Source organism: Oryctolagus cuniculus, chromosome X (genome assembly GCF_051225735.1).
Source record: "Oryctolagus cuniculus isolate XC-2025 breed Fujian yellow rabbit chromosome X, ASM5122573v1, whole genome shotgun sequence".
Taxonomy (NCBI): Eukaryota; Metazoa; Chordata; class Mammalia; order Lagomorpha; family Leporidae; genus Oryctolagus; species Oryctolagus cuniculus.
Window position 1 is genome coordinate 19,186,806 of NC_142888.1, and position 20,899 is coordinate 19,207,704.

General features: G+C 34.5%; 1 protein-coding gene across 15 annotated transcripts in view; it reads right to left on the bottom strand.

The window, feature by feature from the left end:
• Window positions 1-20,899, bottom strand: part of DMD (dystrophin) — a 2,249,390-nt gene that overhangs the window by 1,913,017 nt on the left and 315,474 nt on the right. For all 15 annotated transcript variants that reach the window (XM_070067426.2, XM_051827673.3, XM_070067427.2 and 12 more), the window contains one exon: window positions 13,533-13,594. In XM_070067426.2, the coding sequence (XP_069923527.2) occupies window positions 13,533-13,594 (62 nt within the window). The remainder of the gene's footprint in view (window positions 1-13,532; window positions 13,595-20,899) is intronic.

Sequence of the window (20,899 nt, forward strand, 5' to 3'; positions counted from 1 at the left end):
CCAGTTCGAGTCCTGGCGGCTCCACTTCCAATCCAGCTCTCTACTATGGCCAGGGAAAGCAGTAGAAAATGTCCCAAGTCCTTGGGCCCCTGCACCTACATGGGAGACCCGGAAGTAGCTCCTGGCTCCTGGCTTTGGATCGGCGCAGCTCCAGCTGTTGTTGTTGCCAATTGTGGGGTGAACCAACAGATGGAAGACCTCTCTCTCTCTCTCTCTCTCTCTGCCTCTTGTTCTCTACGTAACTCTTTCAAATAAATAAATAAATATTTTTAAAAATGCAGAAATTTTGTTAGAAATATCTGAATGCTAAGTATACACATTGCTATTGGATTTTCCCATTTGACAGAAAATGGGGGGGGGGCGCAGTGAAACTACTCTAAATGATACTATAATGGTGGATACAGGTCATTATACATTGTCCAAAACCATAGATTGTTTAGTACCAAGAATTAACCCCAATGTAAAGTATAGACTCTTAGAAATAATGATGTGCCCATGTAGGTTTATTAGGTGTAACAAATGTGCCTCTCTGATAGTTGGGGGGGCTACAGGTGTGTGGTAGCAGTGGCCATAAGGGGAAATCTTCACTCCTTCCTCTCAATTTTAATAAGATTTATTTGTATTTTATTTGAAAGGCAGAGCAACAGAGAGACAGATATCTATCCACCTATTCACTCTCCAGCACTTGCACCATCTGGAGTGTGGGACAGGCTGAAATCCAGAGCCTGGATGACAGGGACCCAAATACCTGTGAATCTCAAACTGCTCTAAAAGATGAAATGTATTTTTCAAAGTGAACAGAATGGAATAATAGAATAAATGATTTTATGTCAAAATATCTCAAAATAAGTGATCAATTTTGCTCCCTGTTACAGGAAGCTACCAGAAATTATAATTTCCCAAAAGCAAGATAGCAAACCAATGAAAATGGTGATATAGGATCTAGGACACAAGGCTTCAAACAGAAGTGAGGAAAAGAGAAGTATTTGGAGAACAGCTGCATTCTGGGCCAACAAAAACTGTTCCCAAAGGTGATGTGTATAATAACAGGCTTGATTCTTATCTGAACATTTCACTCCTTGGGCCTCTGACAGTGATAACCACACCCTTCCTCTCGATGCGCTCTATTATAATTTTCTTCTTTGTCTCTGTCTTTGGTTTGCTCTATAAATATTTTTGTTCCCTAGCACTCCAGTCTTGGCCTTCTGTTCTGTGGTCCCCAGTCTATTTCCCTAGTTTCTGCTACTAACCCTAGCAAGCACAATCATAAATCTATGTTTTCAAACCTGATAACATTGTTTTCTGCACATTGCCTGTTAAAACGCAGTCAATTTCCACACCCCTTTAAGCAAAAACACTGGATAACCAAAATCCATTTGCTTTCATAGCTCACTCATCAAAATAATAAAAAGACAGACAAATACCAGCCTCAAGCATTTTTCTCATAGGGCTTCAATTTTTTTTGTCCTACAAAAAATATAAAAAATAACTAACACTAATTGAATGTTTGCTATGTGCCAAGCATGATTCTATATGCTTTGCATGCAGAACATCTGTTAGTCTTGTAAGTAAATATTTGATAGGGAAGTTGAGGCTTAGAAACGTTTGATAATTTATTTAAGTATACACACACTAAAAAATGAATTAGGAATTAAAATTCAGGCTCTGACTCCAGTGCTTGCCCCTCATACTGGTTCTCTCATAATCATGTCAAACTCAACATTTTAAGAACCCCAAATGTGTCTTTCTCTTCTTTTCCTTTCTGTTTCTGTTCCTATCTCTATCGTCCTAGTGTTCTGAGACAATGCTTTGCATGCAGCAAATTCAGTCCTTGTCCATTCTTTTCCTTTATTCCAATCATGAAACGAACCCTGTTGTTTCTATCTAAATTAATCCCTCCCCATTTACATCATCACAGCCTTATATCAGAACTTTGCAATGGCTTGGTGTACATGATCAGGAGGCAATTGTAAATGTGGCTCTCTAATTCAGTGCTGTAAATGCATATTTGGAAATTACATACTGAAAAATAATTTCACGACTGCCTTCTAAGTGTCCAGTTCAGTAACTAGCCCTGGGTAGAAGTGGTGTGTGAACCTTATGTCAAGGTTCAGACCCTCAAGAAGGTCAGTTAATTGATGTAAAAGATATTTAAAAATAATTATAATGCAATTGACATATGTTCCTAACAGTAAGTGCTATGAAGAAGTAAAGTACAAGTAAATCAATCTTGTCCACATTGCTTTATTGCCATTAACACTAGACAATCATAAGAGAAGCAAAAATCAAGTTAGCACTTGGACACACAAAGATGGAGACATTCCTCCCATCATGTTTTTTCCCCAAAATTGAGATAGCTTTATTTATTTTGCTTCTTGAGATTAAATTTCAGGAGTTAAAAATAAATACCTTCCCTCCATGAAAACTAAGAATAAAATTCTTTCAATGATTTCCCATGGGAAATTTACATGTTATTTGCTACCAAATCCTCTCCTCCAATAATCTTATCCTAGTAAATATGCAAGCCATCTTTCCATTTGCTTAAGTTAAAAGTGCTTTTTCTTACTCTCTCAATCTGCATATGGAGTCACCTGAACCCTCTTCCTGTGCCTCCAACACATACTCCCTCCTCAGAGCCTTTAAACATTTTCTTCCCTCTGCCTGAAACTTTCTCCTAGATATCTGCAACATTCACTTCCTTCAGGTTTTATCTGTGTATCTATCTATCTGCCTTTGGGGAGTCCCTACAAAAGACTACATAAAATAATAACCAAACTCTAACATTCCTAATATCCACTTACTTGGATTTTTTTTTTTTTTTGCCTCTTAGCAGTTGTCACTATCCAAAATTATATATTCTGATTGCAGACAGAGAGGGGGACCAAAAAAAGTTGACAAATATAGATTGGCAGGCAGTTTGCTAAATGTTTTCTTCCTTCCTTTGGGTCACCTGGCTTACAGAGCCTTATGATTATAGGGATTTCACCTCATAACTGCTATATTCAATAATCTAGAACACCTGAAATGTAATAAGTGCAAAATAAATACTAAGTTAATGAAAGTAGACTTCATGTATATTTCTGTCAAAGCATGTTTCTTTAAATAAAAATGATTATTTGTTAAGGATTTCTTTAATAGATATAATATTCAAAATATTTATTCTCTGCCTGACACAATAGCTGTAGGTAATTTGAATAATAGGACCCATTCTTATAAAAAGTACCGTCCATGGACCATATACATAGAAAAACTTGGTTTTCCTTCAGCCAGGGAAGCTAAGTCAAAGAAATCAAAGAACAAAACATTTAGCAGATATGTGTACAACTTTCATTTATTTTCATTAAAAGAAGCTAATAGTAAAGCAAGGAGTGAGTTCAGTCACATTTGTAATTAAGAGGTCTGCTAGTCTCCATTCATCAGTTGGCCATAATTCTGCACAACACTCAAAGTGATTGCTTATTTATTGATCCTCCTTTTTCTACATTTACTGTTACTTTCTGCTATGCACAGAATTGTGATCATGAAACTGGGGCTAGAATTAGAATAAGAATAATCAAACACCTTTTAAACTATACTCTGCCTTTTATTTTCCAGGAAATTTACAATTCTGCCCTCTGCTTGCATTATAAGACAGGTTTCTAAAACTGAACTTACAACAGTTTAATGTCAGACTTGACTTTAACTTTTTGTGTTTTGGCTACTCTGATTATGATTTGATAGAAAATTTTAGGAAATCAAAGGAACTCTGATGAGGTCCAGATATAACCCATTAAATGAAGTACAGAGGAAGAACCTCAGATAGTCACTAAAATGAAATTCTTCTGCTGAAGCAAAGAAAATAGCAAAAGAGAGATTGAAAGAAACTGAATATCCATTGGAAATGCTTTATTAGTAAGAAAAACATTATTGTCTGTGATATGAATACAATGAAACAAAAGATGGAAGTGGAGCCAGTATTAATGTCTAGATGGGCTACTTTTTTTTCCAATTTTGAGTTCAGTTTTATCGTTTCCTTTCTCCATCACCAATTTGCTTATGTAACACAAAAAAATTAGGAATTTAAATTTTTACAAAAAAGAAAAAGAAAGGGGATGGTGTGGTGCAGTGTGCTAAGCTACCACCTCTGATGCATACATCCCATAAGAGCACTAGTTTGAGTCCCAGCCAAGTACCTGGCCAAGTAATTGGGCCCCTGTAATCCATATGGAAGACCTGGAAGGAGTTCTAGGCTCCTGGCTTCAGCTTGGCCCAGCCCTGGCTGTTGTGGCCATTTAGGGTATGAACCAGGAAATGTAAGATTCTCTGTGTGTAACTCTGTCTTTCAGATAAATGAATAAATCTTTTTTAAAAAAATTTTACACATACAAATGAGGGGAGCTTCAAAGAATTCATGGAAAATGAATTAACATGTTTATTTCAGTACAAAATATTTTAAATACATGCACAATTTTTTGTAATGCATATTTTCTATGAAGTATTTGAACATTTTTCATAAACATACATGCATGTATATATTTACGTATCCATATATATGTCTATATCAGATACATATTTTAAGCCTAGTAACATAAGAAGACTTTATATAACAAGCAGGTATGAGACCAATAGGTTTTGAGTCTTTTAACACTAGCCCGATTTCTTTTTTTTTTTTTTTTGAAAAAAAAATTTTTCTTTTTAACTTTCATTTAATAAATAAAATTTCAAAAGTACAAATTTTGAATTATAGCAGCTTTTCCCCCATTACCTCCCTCCCACCTGCAACCATCCCATCTCCTACTCCCTCTCCCATCCCATTCTTCATCATGATTCATTTTCAATTATCTTTGTATATAGGAGATCAACTTTGTATATACTAAGTAAAGATTTCAACAAGCTTGCACCCACACAAATACACAAAGTATAAAGTACTGTTTGAGTAATAGTTTTACCATTTAATTCTCATAGTACAACACATTAAGGGCAGAAGTCCTACCTGGGGAGCAGGTGCAGAGTGACTCCCATTGTTGATTTAACAACTGACACTCTTATTTATGATGTCAGTAATCACCCGAGGCTCTTGTCACGAGCTGCCAAGGCTATGGAATCCTCCTGAGTTTGCCAAGTCTGATCTTATTTAGACAAGGCCATAGTCAAAGTGGAAGTTCTCTCCTCCCTTCAGAGAAAGGTACCGCCTTCTTTGATGGCCCGTTCTTTCTGCTGGGATCTCACTCACAGAGATCTTTCATTTAGGTCATTTTTTTTTGCCATAATGTCTTGGCTTTCCATGCCTGTGAAACTCTCATGTTGATTTCAAAAAATTTTGTTAATGGATTTGAAAGGCAGAGAAAGACAAAGAGAGGTCTCTCATTTGTTGGTTCACTCGGCAAATGCCCATAACAGCTGTGGCTAGGCCAGGCTTAATTCAAGAGCCAAAAATTCAATATTGGTCTTCCAATTGGGTAGCAGAGACAAACCATTTCAGCCACTACCTACTGTTTCTCAAGGTGTGCATCAACAGGAAGTTGAAATCACGACTGGAACATAAGCACTCTGATAGGGGATGTGGACATCCTAAGTAGCTTCTTCAATACTGGGGAAGACACCTGCCCCTCAGTTACATTATTGAGTATAATCCCCACAAAATAGATTCCAACTTAAGCTGAATATAGTGATTTCCAGCTGGAAAAAGACAAATGTGATTTCCCACTTGAGGGTTCAGTAAATTACGTAGTAGAGTTTACTCAAACATTCCATTCTACAGACCTAATTAAATGGATGATATTCTATAGCAGTGGTTCTGAAAGTGTGATTTTTGAAACCAATGGTATCAACATTACCTGGGAACGTTTTAGAAATCCAAATTCTTTGGTCACACCCCAGCAATCCATATTTTAACATAATCTCTAGGTGATTCTAATGCATTGTGCTGTAACTCTGAGTGATATCTATATATATGCACACATATATATACACATATATATATATATATCTCATTGTACATACATACATATCACTATATATACACATATATGTATATATAATGTAACACACTTGCTTTATCATTTTAAATCTATATATCTATTTCTTAAATGTTAAGTGTGGGCTACAGACTCAATTTTGCATGAAGGGTTAGCAGTAGCATTGTCTGTGGGTTTTAGAACCTCACATTTTCCAACCAAATGTTGAATGATAATACAATTCAACTAATGATTCATTGTTGGCCAAGCCAGCCCCAAAACAATATAATTATTTGGGGATGGCTTGGTACTTCCTTCCAAAACCTCTATCCTCCACTCCTAGAGATTTCTTTGGGTGTTATCCACTTGACAACACAAACTGCATTCATCACTCCACATTTCTACCTGCAATTCCTGTTGCCTTTAACTCTCTTGATATTGTCCTGCATGGATAATATTAAATAGAATGTCACCATCTTTCAAAAGTTGTCCTCTTCTTCAAGCAATTAGTCATTCTTTCTTCTACGTCCCCAAAACACTGTAGTTTACTTTAAAAATGTGTTTTATTTTAGTTATTTTTATGTAATTGTTCCCTCCTTCAGATGACAATTTCTTAGACAGGAAAAACCGTGATGCATTGTGGCTTCATTAGTGTACTAACTAGGTCTGACCACATAGTTAGTTGGCTCTCAGTATATACAGTATTGGGTGAATGCTGAAAGATTATTTTATAAACAATATTTCTGTGGTGAGATGGTACCAGAGTGCCAGCTACTCTTTCTAAAAAAAAATAAATTACTAAAATCAATGTATTGATTTGCTGGAGTCTTAAATAAGGCCATAAAACAGAATAAATCAAATAAATAATGCATTTTCCTATAAGCTATAGAGAATTGCTTTTTACTATCAGCAATCATGCTAATCGGTAAATATTTACATTTGCAAGTTAAATATGCTTGCTATTCAGCCCACTCCAAACTATATAGGTATTGCAGTGAGCAATTCCAATTTTCTCATAAGATGCTTCCAAATATAGTAACTTAGAATGTAAAATGTGTACCTTCTAACACTAAGTAGAAAGATGAAGATCCTAGTAACAGTGGTCTGATTAAAAAATCTACTTCTGAGAATATTCCACAATATAAACAATGAATTATTTACTTTTCATTGAAAACAGGGAGGCCTATCACAATCTAATTTTCCTTTCACTAACTGAATGATATTCTTTGTTACTTGGGTACTTTGCAAAGATTAGATTCAGGAAAACATTCAAGGGAACAGTTCTCAGTGGATTAAACCAGTTAGCATAATTATCTTGATTTCAAACACAGATACATCATTTCTACAAGTCAAATTTACATGAAGTGTAGATGCCAGGAAGTCTATATACCATAAAGTAATGTTTTGTGTTTCTCATAAAATTATTTTAAATAAATATTCAAATGACTTCTCAGATACAAACTTTTTAGGACTAGTAAAGATAAAAGTTATATTCACAACTAAGAACATTACATTCAGATTGTAATGAAAACTCTGTAACTTCACTCAACACAGAAAGAATAAACCAAAAAGTTTCCTAAAGAATGATTATGTATTGTGGATACTAAGCATTAAAAGGTGGCTAAAAGCCTCTGCTAGTATTGGGAATATACAACACCTCCTATTTTCAAGATTTCATTGTCCCCAAACCCTCTCCACACTGTTCACCGAATATTAATTTTATGATATGTCCCAAGAAAATGGAAATATTTGATGGGTGAAGTAGTTATCACAAAGGCCCGGTTCAGGGCCCAGTGTCCCACATTCCAACTTCATCTCTTTCATTTTCTTTGAGCAAGTAACCTAAACTCTTCATTTTAGTCATCTTGAACACTGCCTCCATTAGGTCACTGGAGCAACTCACCATAAAACTATAACTCTCAATAGCATTGTTAATATGAGGGTATACAGCAACAAAAGGGCCTCACTCCTCACTGTTTCAGATATGAAGATTTCTATAATTTCCTATTTAAACACTTATATCTCAACAACCATAGTACTAAGGAAGTCATGAGTTACCAGAGCCTTGTACAGGCTGCTCATTATCATCCAGAGGCAGAGTTCACTGCTCTTTCATCTTCTCTAGTGATTTAATGCTTCCGGAAACCAAACTGGAAGATAGGGCGTCAAAGTCAGTGAACATATAGCTCTACTTTACTACCTCTATTAAATCAGGTATGTAATAGTGGATTTCATAAATTTGTTTATGGTATACAAATTGAGAACTTGTGCAAAGGAAGGAAAGATACATACATATTGTATCTCTTTGAATTGAAACAATGTTGTGGTACTATGTCCTTGTATCTTCCTTATATAACAGGAGAAAATTAAATTTAGATCAAATATATAGCATGCTTACTGAGAATGTGTATTTATGTGTATGTATTGAGAATATGAGTTGATATGGAGAGTGTAGCAGGGTGATAAAACACAATGTTCTATTCTCTGTTTTTCATGACAAAATGAGATCCAAAACCATGGTCAAGAAAGAAATGAGCAGGCACCCAGAAGATCCACCCATGTAAAATTTTAGTTCTGAAAATCTAGGGTCATAAAAGGCCTTGGTCCCTTATACAATCCCAGTTGAACAGGATACAGGAGTAAGTTTCAGGAAAGTGGGGATATGAGATCAAACTAAGATTTAATGAGTTTCCTCAAAGACAGGGAAAGGAATGAAGTTATGAAGGCCAACATCCTACTCCATCACAGAGCTTCCAGATGGTGCTCAGGGACATCCCATTTAAATGGCTGAACACATCAGACACCAAGCAGAGGGTTGTCCATCATTGCAAAACCATCTGTTCCCAGAAACGCACTGAATTGTGGACCAGCTATCCTTTACATAGCCTTGTTATTCATTTTGTCATTAAGCGTATCAGCTGGGACCAGAATGGATTGATTGATAACCAAGCCCTTTGTTACTCTATCTTGGAACCTACTTGGACCTTGGGAATGTATGTGGGGAAGACAAAAATGTAAAATGTCACTGATTGAGAATTAATTTCTTAAAAATAAGATTTTTGGAGGTACTAGTTCCTGTAGGAACAGAGTTATCCAAGTTAGAGAAATAAAGAAAAATGAGTCATTAATTATGGTGTGGAATTAAAATCCATCTTCAATTCAACAGCATCAGAAATCGCAGAGTTAGGAACACAACAATTATAACTTAAATGTCATGCTCCCAAGAAGACCAGATGACAGCAGGGGAAATAATAAAAGTAAATAGGAAGGAGAGAATTAGTAGTTAATTTACATAAATGTATGATTCCTTCAATTCAGAAAATGATGAAATGACAATATCTTACACATACATGTGTTACCCATCATTATGACCTTATCATAGATGTTTTGTTGCAGGTAGATCTGGACATATGAGGAAATTAAGATTCAGGAAATTCCAATGTTAAGTTTACCTTTTTTTGCAAAATTAATTAAAGTGTGGATACAATGTTTTGCCTAAGGTACAGAACACTGTAAACAAATCTGGCTTTCTCAATCAAGATTTTAGTGTTTACTTGCATTATGTCATGCTCATCATGCTGGCTAGAAGAAAAAAAAACCTTGGGGGAAAGTATGTAATAGTAGTTAATTCTATCTGATGACACTGTTATCCTGAGAGGGCGAATCTTGGATTTTTAAGTTAAATAAAAAGCTGTGCACCACATTGAGATGACTCAGAATGGTGGAGTTAAAGGATGCAAACAACAATAGTGACTGAGTTCAATATAAGATCAAAATTATCATAAAAATATTGGGAAATGGAGTATTTGTGTCTTCCAATTGACCTAACAGTAAATATTCTTTTCTCACATTTTTTCCTCAAACATGATTTCAAACAAGTTTCATGACAAGGTTAATTTTTCATTATGATTTCAAAACTATACTAAACTATACTTTCCTTTAATCAGGCTATGTAAATGATTAATATATTTATGATATAAGTTACATGTATCATGCAGTAAACACTAAACATTTTTAGGATTACAATATATCGATGAATTACATGGAAAGAATGTTTACCTTGAATTAATCTTATCTACAAATGGCTTTGTGTTTATGTGGAGATAAATACTGTTCACTTATCTTTACAGAATAGATGTGATAAATCACATTGTTGTAGAAATTTTGGGAACTGAAGGTTAACAGAAGACTTATTTTTAAAAAGAGATAGGACTTACTTTATAATGTTACCAGGAAAATAAAAAAAATCAGCTGGATTTTCTACAAAGGCACATTTGGCTTCAAAGTACACCAAAATGATAAGGATATATTGAATCATATTCATTTCCTTAAAATATACCTTCTATGAATTTTCAAAATAAAAAGGAACTATTTTGTGATCTCCCTATATTTTACAAATATTATATAAATCTATGTGTATACCTCACTGATAATTCTTTTACTTATATGTTTTACTTATATGTTTATTGTTGTATGTATGTATGCATCTGTGTCTCATTTACCACACTGAAAATAACTTGTCATTGCTTTCTATTTTTTATTCTTCTTCAATAAACCATTTTCCTTTCAGACATTTTCTTTTGTCTGAACATAGCACCAGTTTAATTGACCAAGCATATTTACTGTGTTTACTTAGTGCATTGGGGTGCCTAAGAAAACAAAAATTCTTGCCTTCGGTGGGTTCCATGTTAGATCTTTCTTCATAGTGTCCAGATTCCCTTTAGCCCAGAGTACTGTCTGCTTAGACTACCCACATAAAAGTACTCAGGTTTCACTCCATTTACTAATTAGTCAACATTTCCCAAATAATCGTGTAGGCTCCATAAAATCAGGAGATTCAACTTCAATTAATCTTGTTTGTCCTCCAGGCTGTACACTGCTGCAATCAATAAGGGTCAAATGATAAATCTCCAAATTATATTTATCTTTTACTATCAACAAGTAGCTTAAATTGAATCAGCTACTTTTTTCTTAATTCCCATTATCTGTAAAAGCTTCTAAAAATTATGTAATTTTGATGTTCTAATAGAAATGAATAAGATGCTATGAAGAAGACATAATTCATATTCTAAAACTTAAAAGTAAACACACACACAGACAGACACACACACACACACATTTGACCTCAAAATAAGTTATTTTCTTTACCTTTGCATTTATTTATATTCCTTATACCTAGGATATGCTTGATAATGGAACTTAGGAACTTCAGTATCTCAAAGAATGGTGACTCTCCTGAACTTACTGTACAAGTTCATGGAGACCATTTACAACCGTTTATAAAGAAAATCTGTGAGAGTTGAATTATTATAGGATGAAAATATTTGGGAAAAGAGTTAATGCAATCAAGTATGTGATTTTTTTTTCCACAGCTATCAAGATACGGGCATTTGTAAGGACAAGGAATAGTATATCCGATTGCTATAAGGCGGTGTAAACAATGTATTCATAGAAGATAGGATATCAAAATTTGGTTTGTATATTAGCAGGTAAGTTGTGTTAAATGCTACTTGAAAAAATATGTGTAAGAAAATATCAGTGTAAGTGAAGATCTATTTAGATGTGTGGGAATGAGAACTCACAATGTTTGTCATGTTTACACACCTTATAAAAATGGTTCATTGGTTTAATGTAAAAGTTCAGAATATTGTTACATTTTTATTTCAGAAAACAGGTTTACAATTCTTACAATTCTGATTTTTCTGTATTTTGTATTTCAAAATTCTAAAATTAAGAAAATTTTAATAAAGATAGTACATATAGCAATTAAACCACACATATACCTTCATCTTGTAAATATTCTGAGAATTGTAAATTTCTATCCTAAAAATATTAATTAAAACTCAGTAAGTTTTAAGTCTTATCAACATATTAAAAGAATGCCTGGTAAATTCTGCTATCAAATATCACCACATAAAATGAATGATATTCTAAAACCTTTTGTAAAAGCAAAGGAAATTTTTGAGACTGCATCTTCTGGTGGATTGCTTTGGATCCACTACCAAGATTTTCACAAAATGAGATCATGAGAGAGTAATTCATACTGATTAAGAGTTTTAGACATTGTGCTAGGAATTTTTCCTTATAACGAGTCTACATCCTCATAACAAACAAAGCAAAATATCCAGCATCACAATTTTGTAACTCTTAAAGCTTTGCATATAGTGATCATATTTTATTAAGTTTATATTCCTATTATCTGGATTTATCAATAGGTACTCAGCATATGCATATAATACACACACACACACACACACATATACACGTGGTGGGAAGGTAAGGAAAATGACTTCCAAAGCATTTGATTGATTTCCCCATATCAGGATGAATGAATGTAAATCCAACCCCTTATAATTCTGAAATCCAAGCAAACTTCTTTATATTACATCCTTAATGCTAGTTGCTAGTTTTCAAGATGAGAAAAATCTTACTTTGTGTTGAGGTATAATTACCTAGAGTTCCACTATCGATCTTGAGTCATGTTCTGTTTGCAAAATAAATATTATTAAGAATATAGATTGCTGCCTGCAGAAAAGAAGGTGGATTTGCCATTTTAAATTATTTGAAATATGTTTTATGTTATAGAGGCCAAATAGATCCAAAGCAGTTCTATTAAGTTTTCTTGAACTTGGTAAAGACCACATTGGACAAAAACCGTAATTTTCGTTTTTTTTTTTGTTTTGTTTTGTTTTGTTTTGTTTTGTTTTTTTTTTTTTTTTTACAGGTAGAGTGGACAGTGAGAGAGAGACAGAGAGAAAGGTCTTCCTTTGCCATTGGTTCACCCTCCAATGGCCGCCACGGCCGGCGCGCTGTGCCGATCCGATGGCAGGAGCCAGGTACTTATCCTGGTCTCCCATGGGGTGCAGGACCCAAGTACTTGGGCCATCCTCCACTGCACTCCCTGGCCACAGCAGAGAGCTGGCCTGGAAGAGGGGCAACTGGGACAGAATACCGCGCCCCGACCGGGACTAGAACCCGGTGCGCCAACGCCGCAAGGCGGAGGATTAGCCTAGTGAGCCGCGACGCCGGCCAAAAACTGTAATTTTCACAACAATGAAAGTTTCTTATATTTTCTTCTAATATGTTACATATTCTTGCTACTTGGTAGAAGGTTACTGGTAGAATCTCCCACTCATGTTATTAAAGAAATTAACACTATCAAGAACCAGAGACATGTTTTTTTAACATGCCATAGATTGAATATTTATTTAACAAAATTAATATGTGAAAGCAGAGCTCAATTACATTGTCACACATCAGTAAGGGGAGGCCAAAAATGTATATTGTACATCACAGAGAAGAAAGTAGATTTTGAAATGCACACAGCTAGTCTCTCTCTGGCAGTGTTACACCCTCATGTGAATTCCCTACTACTTGCAGAGATGTGAAAGATATAACATTGAAACTTCTCTTCACCATATATTTTGCTGCTTATCCCTTAACTAAAAGTCAATGTAATATTCGCAGATTTGCACAACTAAAATAACATGACACTATGAGAAAAATAATATTGACATTTAAAATATACAGGTATATAGCCCATTTTAAAAATTCTGCAAATTATATTTTGAAAGAGAAGTAACAGAAGATTCTTACCTTAGAAAATTGTGCATTTATCCATTTTGTGAATGTTTTCTTTTGAACATCTTCTCTTTCATCTAAAACGTAAAATTAAAAAATATTAAGAATCACATGGCAATTTTATACATAATTCATATCTTACAACCAAAATAACATTCATTTTTATATGTTAGTGTTATTTTGAACCTAGAAATAAATTTATTTACAAAATTAAACATGAGTGATGTTGACATTTGGCATTCAAATTAAAATTATATCTGAAAAATAATTGCTATAATCAAGTCACTTGAAATTCAAGCGTTAATAAAGACATTGCAGAAAAAATAATCTGAATAAATGGAATATTATATGTATCCCTATAATCAATATATATTCTAAAATAATTGAAATAAATGATTAGCTACAATTTCTTATGAAAACTCTTTTGGAGCCTTTCCCCACACACTCACCCATCCAAACAGAAATGAATATTCCCTCCTTTGCAACATCTACATCCTCCAACATGGGCCTACTCCCCTCACAGGGGAGGCTTCATGATGACTAGAGGTATGATTCTATTACCTTTCCATCCCAGAATGTAGCATACTGTCTGTACAAATTAAGAGCCCAGAAAACATATTTGATCAATATGCGAGTTCTTTAAGGCAGGAGGATCCTAAAACCCCAAAATCAGGAAATTTCATATAAAAATGCAAATGATACTCTTCATGACTTACATATAAATACTGAAAGAAAAAAATCCCCATGGATTTTTAAGCCATGTTTTTATAGTAAAAATATATTAAAAACAGCTTTACAGAATTCATGCTTCTAAAATTATCTTTTTTTCTCAGCTACAAATTAGTATTGAGTCAAATAGACAGAAAGATAATCAATCTTGACTTATTAAAATTTTTTTTCAAAGCCAAAGCCTATTGTTGAGTTATTGTAAATACAATCATATTAATCATATTCAATAGATAAGTCTGTCTATGAGATATTTAAAATTGGGAAATTTCATATTTTATTAATTTGCATCAGAATAACCATTCTGATATACCCTGGCAAAGAAATTTGTTCTTGTATTATTTTTCAGTATTAAATTGCCATTGCTTCTCTTGAAAACAGATAATAAAAAATAGCTTTTCCATAAGGGATGGATGCATGCACTAAGAATATCTTTTTATCTTTAAATCACAACATAATCATTGAGTAGATGCTTTAAATCAATCTGAGAAATAATGGAGGATAAACAACAGATTTTAGACTATATTCTTAAATGAAAAATTCTGTAGCCACTATTCTTGTTTATGTGATCCCTTTGGTTCTTAGACTTATCATTATGATCAATTGTGAACAGAAATTGATCACTGGGACTAGTGAGATGGCATTGGTACATGCCACCTTGATGGGATTGAATTGGAATCCCCTGGCATGTTTCTAACTCTACCGTTTGAGGTAAGTCAGCTTGAGCATGTCCCGAATTGCACATCTCTTCCCTCTCTTATTCCCACTCTTATATTTAACAGCGATCACTTTTCAGTTAAGTTTCAGCACTTAAGAAGAATTGTGTATTGATTACAGTATTCAACCAAAAGTATTAAGTAGAACAAACAAAAAAAATACTAAGAGGGATAACATATCAAGTTGCTCATCAACAGTCAGGGTGAGAGCTGATCAAGTCACCATTTCTCATAGTGTTCATTTCACTTTAACAGGTTTCCTTTTTGGTGCTCAGTTAGTTGTCACCTATCAAGGAGAACAAGTGGTATTTGTCCCTTTGGGATTGGCTTATTTCACTCAGCATAATGTTTTCCAAATTCCTAACAGGGATCACTTTTCAGTTAAAATTTAAACACCTAAGAATAATTGTGTGTTAATTACAGAGTTCAACCAATGGTACTAGAGCAAAAAAAAAAATACTATAATGGATAAAGTATTACATTGTACATCAACCGTCAGGACAAGAGCTGATCAAGTCACTGTTTCTCATAGGGATCACATAAATAAGAATAGTGTCTGCAAATACTAGCTGATAGAATAAAAAAGGGAGAGAATGATCCAACATGGGAAGTGAGATACACAGCAGACCCATAGAATGGCAGATGTCCTAAACAGCACTCTGGCCTCAGAATCAGCCCTTAAGGCATGCGGATCCGGCTGAAAAGCCCATGAGAGTATCTCAGGCATGGAAAGCCAAGACACTCTGGCAAAAAAAAAAAAAAAAAAAAAAAAAAAAAAAAAAAAAAAAAACAAAACCTAAATGAAAGATCTCCGCGAGTGAGATCCCAGTGGAAAGAACAGGTCATCAAAGAAGGAGGTACCTTTCTCTGAAGGGAGGAAAGAACTTCCACTTTGACCATGGCCTTGTCTAAAAATTATCAGAGTCAGTGAAATCAGGGGGCTTCCATAGCCTTGGCAGCTCATGACAAGAGCCTAGGTTGATTATTGAGGCCATAAACAAGAGTGTCAATTTGTTAAGTCAACAACAGGAGTCACTGTGCATTTACTCCTCATGTAGGATCTTTGTCCTTAGTGTGCTGTACATTGAGATTTAATGCTATAACTAGTACTCAAACAGTATTTTTCACTTTATGTTTCTGTGTGGGAGCAAACTGTTGAAATCTTTACTTAATGTATGCTAAACTGATCTTCTGTATATAAAGAGGAACGAAAATGAATCTTGATGTGAATGGAAGGGGAGAGGGAGTGGGAAAGGGGAGGGTTGCGGGTGGGAGGGACGTTATGGGGGGAAGCCATTGTAATCCATAAGCTGTACTTTGGAAATTTATATTCATTAATTAAAAGCTAAAAAATGTAAAAAAAAACATACCTGAACCATAAAAAAAATTCTGTAGCATCACAAAATACATTCTTAATTAAATGTGTTATTCCCACAAGTCACATATACATGGCAATGGTAACATTGGCATTATCTATATGATGTACGGTAAATCACAATTATAACACTGAAGGCTTCCATTTATTGACAAGTTTGGATAAATAGAAATAGTGATAATTTTCAGATCTAATTTAACCTGTTTTGAATCTTTTGACTTCCACAAATTCCCTACACTCTTAAAAAATTCTAAGAAACAGAATATTTCCCATGGTAACATGTAAGCATCTCCACTGACTTTCTGCAGAAATACTGGTCCATACATCTAGTTCTCAGTAGTATATATATGTTCATACATTCCAACAAGAAAATGACACCATTTTCATTCATACTTTTTTTTAATCTACCTGTGTATGCATATCCTCTTCATCAGCCATTAGAGAGTACATGAGTCTGCTATGGTTTGAACATGGTTTGTCCCCACCAAAACGCACCTGATACTTCAATCCTCAATGTGGAACTGTTGGGAAGTGGGGCCTATTGAGCAGTATTCAGCCATGGAAGCAGAGCCCCAATAGTGAGCTTGTAGGACCTAATGAGTTAACATTCTCTCCAGGGGACTGTATTATTTGGTTACAGAGCAAGGTTTCCTCTTCTGCTTCCCCTCTTCTACATGTGCCCACTTGCCCTTCCTCCTTCTGCCATCAAAATCACACCAGAAATCGAACTGATGCCAGTGCCATGCTCTTGGGTTTCTAGAACCGTATGCTAAATAACATTTCTTTCCCTATAAGTCACCGTATCTCAGGTATTTCATTATAGCAGCAGAAAATGGACTAAGACACAGTCCTTTTAAAGCATATATTCAGAAATCTTTTAAACATACTCAATGACTTTCATCAAAAGATGAATAGGAGGCCATTTGAAGAGGGTTGTTCCAGAAGCTTTTAAGTGAAAAACGGACAGTAAAACAATATTTTTATACTTTTCAATTAAATGTACAAAGAGTGATTTTTAGATAGGCCTTGAAGGCAGCACAGAAACCTTGACACTATGTGCAAAATTTTATGCATCTGCTGTATAAACAGCACTAAATATGAGTTTCAACTTCAAGCATCTTTACTAGATATCCTCTCTTCCTCTATTGCCTTTAACACAGGAAAATATGTCTCCAATGAATTAACTGCTAATATTTTACTTTGGTATGGTATCATGTAGCTTCTTTAACAAGAAAATTTTTAAAATTTATTTGACAGATAGAGTTAGACAGTGAGAGGGAGAGACAGAGAGAAAAGTCTTCCTTCCATTGGTTCACCCCCCAAACGGCCGCCACCGCTGGCGCTGCGCCGATCCAGAGCCAGGTGCTTCTTCCTGGTCTCCCATGCGGGTGCAGGCGCCCAAGCACTTGGGCCATCCTCCACTGCCTTCCCGGGCCACAGCAGAGAGCTGGACTGGAAGAGGAGCAACCAGGACTAGAACCCGGAGACAATATGGGATGCCAGCGCCGCAGGGGGAGGATTAACCAAGTGAGCCACAGCGCCAACCACAACAAGATAAATATTAACATAGCTAATTATATTATTAAATATATAATATTAGTGCCTTTTTATAAGGTTGCTTTACATATATCATCTTGATCAATACATACTTAATTCGTTATACATAAAAATTCAAATTCAGAAGGAGTAAAGTTAGCAAGTAACAGAAATGAACTTGACATAGATTATCTGAAGTCAAGTCCATGGTTTGTCACATTAATTAGATATTGCTCATTTACACTGTAATTATATAATTACTAATATGGAATGCCATAAGGTAATCAGAGTTACAAAAGTTGAACATATTAACACAAATGCAAAATAACCATTAATTCAAAGTATTTGTATCAACCCTTTGGGGTTCCATGTGTGCTGTAATCTATGTGAATGATATCCTGTAATTTTACAAAGCAAAACCTACATAATCTCCGTGAACTTATAATGAAGTGCATATTTAACATTCCTTACGATGCTTGTTTAGTTAGTTGTCAATATTTTAAATAATACTACTATACTTATTAAGTGCTTCAATTTTATCATATAAAATATGAAAATATTTTAACATCTGAAAATGAATCCCAATTGTTTTGTTTATACATTTCAATCCACATGGATATGTTTCACATAAGAATGATAATACTGTTTTTTAATTTATTTTATTCTAAATATTATATAGGCTGTTCTTTCCTTCTGCTTGCTACTAGAGTTCACACCATAATGAATATCTTTGTGTGTTGTCTTTTAGTTATAGGCTCCCAGAGGATCAATTATTGGATCAAAATTATGGAAATATTTATAACTTTTACTAAATATTAATATATTGCTTTTCAATTATGATATACATTCTTACTGGTACCAGAAAGAGATGATGAGCTTCTGCATTGTAACCTCGGTGGCAGGCGTGCTGTTGGTAGGTTTGTTGCTTTTAAGTGATTACTGCTTTATTAGATATAGGAGATACTCTGTTCACTTTAATTTGATTATTTTATTATTAATAAAGTAGAACATGCTTCATGCATTTATTCTATCTGCTTTCCACCTTTCTCAACATACTTGTTTGTATTCTCTGCTCATATATTTATTGCATGCTTGATATTTTAAAATTAATTGGAGTAAGATTACTATAAATCAGTAGTTCTTAAACATTTCAAGTCATGGACTCCATTTGATTATCTGATTAAAGAGATAAATACTGTCTACTAAAGAATACCTACATACACATTTGTATACAGGTTCATGGAGTTGATTGACCTCTCTACAATACCATAAGATCCAAGCAAGGCATCACTATTGTAAATTAAAGTATTTGTTCTTCTTAATGAATGAACATTTACCCAACTGTGAGATTCCTTTATTCAAGACATTTTTATTTTGCTAAAGTTATAATTCTTTTAAAAATATTTATTTATTTGAAAGACACACACACGAGCGTACACACACACACACACACAGGGAGAGAGAGAGACAGAGAGAGAGAAAGATATCTCCCATCAGCTGCTTCACTTCCCAAATGGCCACAATGACCAAGGTTGGGCCAGGTTGGAGCCAGGAGCCAGGAGCTTCATCTAGGTCTCCCACATGGGTGCAGAGGCCCAAGCACTTCGGCATCTTCCACTGCTTTCCCAGACCACAGCAGAGAGCTGCATTGGAAGAGGAGCAGCCGGGACTAGAACCTGCGCCCATATGAGATGCCACACTGCAGGCAGAGGTTTAACCTTATATGCCATAACGCCAGCCACCTAAATGTCACACTTTTATATATTAGAATCCATATATTTCCATCGTTATTTCTCAGATCTTTTATAAGTTGGTAATGTTAAATATGATCACTTTTATACCCAGAGTTAGTTAATTATACATACATCATCATACATAAAAAATCATATAGACCACTTTGATAATTGAACAAGATGTATATTATTATATACATAGTCTAGTAAAGTATATTAATTAAAATTGGCTACAAAGCAAATGAGAAAAGAAAGTAAAATCTGCTTTCTTAGGAAGTAATGATCTACATGCTACTGTCTAGTCAATTCAAGTAGCATATACTCTATTTCATTTACTCTAGGGTTTGTTTATAACTTATTTTCTTTTACTACTAAAAATATGCATGGGCATATTAATGTGAGAAGCAAAGAAAAAAATCTCTCAGAAAAATTTACTTGAAACTGTTTCCTAGAGATGTCAAGGAGTGAAGAACTGCTACTTCATAAATTGCAAAAAGTGACCAACATTTTATTTAATTCTCTCTATGGAGAAAACTCATATAAACTTACCTCTCTACCATGACATAAAAGTGGTATTTCTTCTCAGAATTAATTAATTCCTTTTAATAAAGTTATTTTTAATTCAATATACCTGGCCCTTCATATTTTTTAAGATTAGTGCAGCAACCTTTTACCCCGTTATTAACTTTTATATTCCTGAGAGCCACAGGAATATAAATGTGGAATACATTAAGTTGTGATATTCATGATTCACAAGAGCAAGTTATTGCAGAAAAATGATATTGAACAAGCTGAGAGAACAATAAATCACGGGAACTGGCTTCCAGTCTCAGTGTAGGACTTAAAAATATCCAGGTCTCACTCTCCTTATCTGTAACATGAGGATATTAATTGATTTTTAATTCAGGGAGCTATTGTTAGGATATAAAGAAATCATTTATGTAATACTTTGTAGAAAGATTATTTACAGATTATTTACTATGTGCTGGTCACTGCACTAGTTGCTGAGAATATAAATAAGACTCACTTGGCAAAGTTCACAGCCTAGCAGAAAAAAGACACATCATAGATAAATGAAACATTTTGTATGAGCAAGAATATATATATTCAAAGGGCATTAGAGGAGCACAGAGGAACAGCTATGTAGCCGCAGGGGTGTTAGGGAAGCTGAGTATAGAAGGATGAGTAAAATTAAGGATGGAAAAAAGTAGGAAAGAAAACATGAATCTTGCTGAGCAGATAGCAAGGTCAAAGGTCGGGTGTTAAAAAATCCAAAGTGCATGTTCTTCATGATAT